The sequence below is a fragment of the Sciurus vulgaris genome (assembly GCF_902686455.1).
Source record: "Sciurus vulgaris genome assembly, chromosome: 16".
NCBI lineage: Eukaryota > Metazoa > Chordata > Mammalia > Rodentia > Sciuridae > Sciurus > Sciurus vulgaris.
The window spans coordinates 14,784,988-14,792,919 of NC_136477.1; the positions used below are offsets into that span (position 1 = coordinate 14,784,988).

Here is a 7,932-nt window from a genome sequence, read left to right on the forward strand (position 1 = left end):
GTACTGGTGTCCTCTGTGGGGCAGGCTGCTATCAATCACCATGTGTCCTACTACATGAGTGAAATCAATACCCTCTACTTTTCTTCTTGGTTCCTAGCCATCTCCTGGCATTTCCATCATCCTTTCTAAAATAAACACTCTTCTTTTTTTACCCACCATGTAGTTCCCATTTCTTAATGGGCTCTTGGTTCCATCCTGGGTTTTCCTGTTTTGTAGATCACAGTCTCCACCTGGCTTAGCTGAGCTGTTGAAGGTGGGGTCTCCTGCTATACCACCTTGATGATGTAATGCCTGAAAGGTATTCACAAAATTAAAGGCTGTCCAGTGATTCCTCTATTCAAAAACCCAGCATCAATAACAATTAAAGTCACACCCTCCCAGTCACCTAGGAGTCCACCTGAGGACTGCCTTCCTCCATTTTTTATTCACTTCCCAATTCATCAAACCAAATCATGTATGTACATGACAGTGATGGACCTTAAGACCTTGCACAGCTGTTAAGGTGGAACTACAGACTTGGACCGGGGCTCTACAACATCAGAAAGGAGAAGGTGGACTATGTGCCACAATACTCAGGACATTGCTAAAATGAGCACATACGAGTTCTCTCTAGAGCAACCACTCCTGAAACATGGACAATAAAAAGACTTGGCCACATTGCTCCCAAACAGGGTCACTGAAGATTGCACTCTCTGAAGTTCTATCATGATTTTCTTTCTTTGAATTTGACATTAGATTTCAACAATCTGTTTCTTATAGTATGACTTTGTAGAGACTGGTGTCTCTGTACCAAGTGTGAGCAAGGGATGGACTCATTCCTAGGAAGAGGAAAATGGCAATTGGATCCAAGAACACAGTATGGACCAGGTGTGTAGAAACCCTGACACATGGGCATAGGGAGCCACACAGTAGGTCTTCCCTTCTGGTGAGAAGGTCTCATCCATGGAACGTTGCCTTAATACCATCCCAGAAGTCTCTGCTTTTCTTTGTTCCCAGCCTCCGTTGGCATCTTAAGTATGTCAATATCATCAGCAACCCATTCCATGTAAATAGTATCCTCTTCGTTTTTTTTTTTTTTTTTTATCTTTCACCTACACTCTATTGTTGCGGATGTTCTCTGGGATTTTATGGTATGTACAGAGTTGCCTCTACGTGGTTTTAGGTGGGATGATGAAGCACATATTTCCTCCACTATTCTGATCATGTCATTCCTGAATGATCTTCAAAAAAGAAAAGTCTGTTCAGTGATTACATTCAAAACCCCAGCATCACTTACTGAAACTGTCAGAGTCCCAGGGCTGTATGGGAGTCTGCCTAAGACATTTGGCCTTCTTTTCTAATTTTTCTCAGGCTTCTTTTCCCAAAGACAATTTTACAAATGAAAATAATGGAATGTGTGTCCTTTCCCAAAGGTTAAAGTGGAGCCCAGACTTCATGATATGTTCTACCACATTCTGAAGAGGAATGGGAGAGTTTATTAATAATAAGTTGAAGGACATGGTTAAAATCAGCACATACCAGTCCTCAAGAAAAAATCATCCCAGGTATGTAGACGATGAAAACACTTAGCCACACGGTTCTCAAACAGAAATCGCTGCACCTTGTCCTCAAAACTACACTGATGCTCTTTGTTTGGCTCCAAAAAAGGATTTCACAGGGCTGTTTCCTATAATACATTTTTTTAGAGGCTGATGCCTACATGTCATTTGTGAGTGAGGAATGGCACCCCTCCTGAGAGGAAGAGAATGGGAAATGAGCCCAGGAATACAGCAAGAACCAGGTAAGTGCTGCAATTCTTGAACACCTGAGCACTGAGATTCCCACAGGATGTAGCACCTTCTGAAGGCCTCACCTGCTGCCTACTCCTTCATGCTAAACTCCAGGACATGAAAGTCATGCTTGTGTACTATTGTTCTGAACTGGTTTCTAGTAATGTTTGACTTGGCCTGCAAAAGGCATGCCTTATAAGTTGTTAAAGATGGTCCTCATTCTCTGGCGTGGAATATTGAGGACCAAACAATGGACTTGATGTGAGCTTGTAAAGAAAGTTGTGGATTCATGCAGATGCCTGCCTGCACAAGCTCTTCTCATACATCTCTAACCACACAGCTGGAACATTGCTACACTGTCCCTCAGTGGTGAGGACAGAAGCTGTGGCAAAGTGTGTGTGAGTTCTAGGAAAGCTATGTGTGGGCTTGGAAAGAGTGTCTGCTCTTGTCTGTGACATACAAGCTCCGAATCACTTATTGAGGAAATGTTCATGGGGAAAGACAATCATCCCTTGAGATCAAGTCCAGGGAGTAAGCAACACCATGAGCCAGGTGCCCCGGGGGGAAAGAATGTGCATATCTGGCAAAATAGATGGTCCCCAGGGATGTAAAATCCACTGCATGCACAATTACCTTCCTAGTTTGGTTTTCTCACTTATGGAAACTCAATTAAGTAACAATGCAATAATTAATTTAATGAGCATTCATGAGAAGTCAACCTCTGAGGTCCTGGAAATAGTAAATATGCCCCATGATCCACTCAGCCACAGCTCAGCTCTGCCAGGAATGAATAACTTCACCTGGACCTGGAAGAGCCCTCCTCCCTGATGCCAGCTCCTGTCCTTCAACAGAGCTGAGCTGATCCTCATCACCCAGGGAAGGAAGAGCAGGAGCTCTCCAACCCTGGAGTTGCTGGTGTGGGAGCAGGTAGGAGGCAGCACAGCGCTCACAGGACCAGCCTTGGTGGCCCAGGTGGGGAAGTTGCAGTCAGAGAGCCCCTCACTTAAGCAGTCTGTGCAGTCAGCTCCTGTGCCTCTTGAAGTCTCTCCCTCTCACCTTGCTTCCTCTCTCTGCTGGAACCCAGTTCTGAGGAACTCTGGCCTTCCTAGTAGAAACTGACCTCCTCTTACTGCCACTGTCTGTCAAGAGTTCCCTACCCTGCCATCTCAGTCATCTGGAACCATCACAACTACCTTCACCCTCCTTCATCAAACATTTCAAACACTTACTATCATTTTGACATTATCTTTTATACATCTATAATACTGTCTGGCCTTTGTCCAGCAAAGCATGAATCTTTCTATGATTTATAATTAGGGCTTTATAGATCAAATATATTTACTCTCATCAACCTATGAACCATTCTAGCATCTAAAGTATTCTGCATCACGTTTTCTCATTCACAGTCTTTAGATTATAGAAGCAATTACTGATGTTCACTTCCCTAATGTTTCAATAGGCTTCATGTTGAGACCGTAGCTCTACAACAGTTAGGCGTCTCCATGGACATGTTCACATCATACATTTATGTTTTCCTCAGACAGCTGGTATGGCATCTTGTTCTAAATCCAGTGTTTATGATTTATTTGGGAATACAAAAATTTATTTGAGAATATGTAGATGGATTTAACATTATTTTTTCTAAAAAGTTGATCATTAAACGCTTATTTTGACCTTTACAAATTCCCTCCAAAGCACCCAGAAATTTAAAAGGTAGTGATTTTTATATCTATATATTTAGCAGGATGAATTTAATATGACAGTGAATATCACATTACCACCATTTTTAGGGTTATTCCCTAATTGGAAAGAAAGAAAATAAAAATTCTAAATCTTCCCATAAATTGTAATAAGATTTTGGGATTTCAAGCCAAAAATACAAGACCTAGAAAAGAAACAGTTTTTATTAATTATTTTTATTTGAAGAATAATATTTGAAGAATGTCGATATAGTTTTAGGAAACTATTAAACTAAAATGAATTCCTAGGAACAGGACATCTCATCAATACAGAAAATTCTAAAGTTTTAATAATATCATAACAACAGCAGAGATAATGCCCAGGCACATCATTCTTAATGACATTAAACCTCTCTCACACTAAAACACTCTTATAAAATAATTATAACCTATATATGTATATTCTAATTGTCAGGAAATTTAAAATTGATTAAAATATTTAGAGGTTAATGTCTGTGACTGGAATGAGAATCCAAATGTGGGGAGCCAGCCCCAGCAACTCGTGGGTTCTCCGAAGGGTGGGTGGAGTTGGCGCAGAGGAACATGAACCCCTGGAACCACTTGAAGCAAGTGCTGCTCAGATTTATTTTAGTTCTTCTTTTATAATATTAAGAAAAGCAGGATTAAACAAGATCCAAGTTATAGAGAGGTTACCACAAGATTTGTCATTAACCATGCTTTCCAGGAGGCGTCCAACACAGAGCGGGTACATTAGGGTCAACTTTCTATATTTACTTAAAGTCACTCAAATAAGCAAATGACAGTGACAGGTGTTTCCCTCTTTTCATTCTACTGGCCTTTGTTTACCCTTTGCTGTCAGACCTATTGTCAGCACAATGACTCTATTTTGTTTTAAGCTAATTACTGAACTGCTAAGCTAAACATGTACTTAAACTTTAGCTCTTATTATTATGTTTTTGATTTAACCTTAAAGGTCTACTCTGTCACTTAAACAACTCAGTTAAAACTAAGTTAGGTTCTTTTACTGCCAAACAATCAGAGTGAGTGCTTCATTTTTATCCTAACATTCTTTATGTTACTGATTTATCCTCTACCTACTGTAATACATGTATGAGACCTAAGCCAGCATAAACTACTCATAACCACTTAACATGCAATGAGGGCATTTGATCTTAAGATAATACTTTTCTAGTTGTTTGAGAATGCCATTTCTTTATTCTTTACTCTTACATTTACAGGGTGGCCCTTGGCATCCAAAACTTTGAAGGAAGGACCATTATTGGACATTTGTCCATTTACCATAAATATTAATTATTTATTCACCATTTTCACTGTACACTCCAGTATAGGGAAGAGGTGGATCTGTGGGAGGTGGGTCCTTATACTTATTCACTTGTTTCCCTCTAAGTGGTTACCACAAATGTCCCCCAATCTTGTAAGCTAAGTAGGGCGCACTGTGGGGAAAACAAGTCCCCTGTTCTGTTGGTCAGGCTGTTTTGCTGGTAAAGCATTAACTGGGGCAGGTGTGGTCAGCATAGGAGCAAGCAGTTCCTGTAACTGTAGTTTTCTGAAGAACTCCTCTGTACCTTTAGACTTATCATGTGTGATATAGCACATTTCTTAAAGCATTCCTCGTCCTCTCCAAGGCTCTGCAGACTCATTGAGGTTAAATTCTTATCACAACAATACAGGGAATATGATTTGCAGTTGCATAGTAGTAAGTATGATAATTACAAGAAAACACCCAATTCCCAAGAGAGATGACAGCGGCAATTTCCTGGAATGTTGGCCCTGCCAAGCCATTCCCCATGCTTGGACCTTGTCAAGCAGCATGACGGAAACAGTCCCCGCCACCAAATACAGTAAAGATGACACTATTTCCAAATTAAATTATGACTTTAATGGAATCTTTACTAACTATCCGATAATATCGTTCTTCCAACATGGCTAAAGGATCAAAACCTTGTCAACAAGAATAGACTGTTACCAGGTATAAAATTTGATAGAAATTATACTAGGTGATTCTCTGTTCAACTTCAAGTATATCATAAGGAGAAAAAATTTTAATTAAAAAGACACCAATAAAAATAAAGTGGGAAGAAAAAACTTAAAAAGAACTGTAAGAGATCACTTACAGTTATAACATAGGTGTCATTTATATAAATGCTGAAAAGGAAATATCTGAATTTTTTAAGCTGATAGAGGCCATTTATAGATGACCATAAAGGGGAAAATGCATAATTAAAATGAATCAATACTGAATTTGTCAAAAGGAAAACTGACACAGTAAATACCCGAAGTGAGCATGTTTTAAAAGCCATCTCCAGATACTGAAATATTTTGATATGATAAGAATAGAGGATGATGGAAAATCTGCATAAAATTTGTGCTTCAATCTGGAAACTCTAGTATTTCTACATTAGAAATTCCATGTTGGTTGGATTTATAAAAGGAAAGTAGTAATTACAGGGAAATCTAGAAAATAATAACTGCAGTGATTACCCATACTTTTTAGCACAAGGAGCCTCAAAATCCAGAGGGTGTGAAGTGCGGACATTGCAGGAATCAGCACTGTAAACCAAAGAGCCTTCCAATGGTCGCTGAATCAGTGTAGAGTTTGGGACTTCACGTTTCCAGACGGTTAGGCAGAACACACCAGACCAGGATGCTGGGGAAGGGAGGACTGCTGGGGATGTGGCACACGCTGGAGTTGAGGTCCACAGAAGAGTCACTGAATCCCTGTGTGGAGAGATTGTTAAGGTGAAGATTGGGGCTCCAGTCTTAGGGCATCAGATCCAGCTGGTTCAGACCTGGAAATGCACATACCCGAAGAGTTCCCATGAGGCAGAGGTGTTTGATTCCTCCCAGAGAGCCTCTCTGGACACTGTTGACCTACACTTGTTTTGTTTTATTTTATTTTGTTGCAGATTGCAATGGTAACTACAGCTTCCCATCAAAGAAATCCAGTGGTTAGACAAAATGCATGATTTCTTAATTTCCTAGATCCAAATAGAAGACACTGGGGTCATCCTGGAGAATACCTATTAGGAGTGAATTTTGAGTTCCTCTTGTCACTCTTTCACAGTAAACCCAGAAACCCCATGGAAAGAGGAAACCAAACAGGAGCTAGAAACTTCATCCTCCTGGGATTCACAGATGACCCTGACCTGCAGTCCCTCCTCTTTGGTCTGCTCCTGTCCATGTACCTGGTCACTGTGCTGGGGAACCTACTCATCATCCTGGCCACCATCTCAGACTCCCACCTGCACACACCCATGTACTTCTTCCTCTCCAACCTCTCCCTGGCTGACATTGGTTTCACCTCCACCACCATCCCCAAGTCTCTGAGGAATATCCAGACTCAGAGCAGAGTCATCACCTTTGCAGGCTGCATCTCACAGATTTATTTTTTTGTTGTGTTTGCGTGCCAGGACAATTTGCTCCTGACAGTGATGGCTTATGACCGCTTTGTGGCCATTTGTCACCCACTGTACTATGTGGCCATCATGAACCCACGACTGTGTTTGCTTATGGCTCTGGGGTCCTGGTTCATCAGTGCCCTGGGCTCCCTGCCAGAGAGCATGACCATCTTGAGGTTGTCCTTTTGCACAAACAGGGAAGTCCCTCACTTTTTCTGTGATCTTCCTGAAGTTCTGAAGCTCTCCTGCTCTGACACCCTCATCAATAATGTAGTGGTGTACTCTGTGACCATCATCCTGGGTGTTTTCCCTCTCACTGGCATCCTCCTCTCCTATTCTCAGATTTTCTCCTCCATCCTGAGGATCTCCTCAGACAGAGGCAAGTACAAAGCCTTTTCCACCTGTGGGTCTCACCTCCTGGTGGTCTCCTTGTTCTATGGCACTGGCCTTGGGGTCTACCTCAGTTCTGCTGCTTCACCATCCTCTAGGATGGGTCTGATGGCCTCAGTGATGTACACCATGGTCACCCCCATGTTGAATCCTTTCATCTACAGTCTGAGGAACAGGGACATCAAGGTGGCTCTGGGGAGAGTCCTCAGCAAGGTGGTGCCTCTCAGTGAAAGGTCCTTTGCATGAATCTCCTCATCAGTGTGGTGCATGGTTCATACAATATTTACCCTGCTTATGCTTTTATTTTGAACTGTTTCCTTGGGTATTCCTATTGGGTCTTTCTAGCCCTAGTTACTATTTATAACTTTACATGTTAGAACACCCTTTCACTTTCTAACCAGTCATTTTAACATTCTGTGATACAATCTGTTATTTTCTCAGTCATGTAAACTAACTTTTGAGGAGGTTGTTCTGAATTTTTATTGACACATAATAATCTGGCATAGTTTTGAGTACATTGTGATAATCTGACAAACATAAATAATGTGTGATGATCAAATCTATAAATTTTCCATCTCCTTAAACATTTCAAGTTTGCTGGAGTTGGAAAACCTTGAACTCATCATGTTCTTTGTAAAATATATAACAAATTGT

At 41.0% G+C, this 7,932-nt stretch overlaps 1 protein-coding gene across 1 annotated transcript; it reads left to right on the forward strand.

Moving 5' to 3' along the window:
* Nucleotides 1-6,570: 6,570 nt before the first annotated feature.
* LOC306647119 (olfactory receptor 7C2-like) lies at nt 6,571-7,524 on the forward strand (the record flags this gene model as incomplete). The annotated part of the gene is made up of 1 exon (XM_079116137.1): nt 6,571-7,524. The coding sequence occupies one exon, from the start codon at nt 6,571-6,573 to the stop codon at nt 7,522-7,524; it is 954 nt and encodes a 317-aa protein (XP_078972263.1).
* Nucleotides 7,525-7,932: the final 408 nt, after the last annotated feature.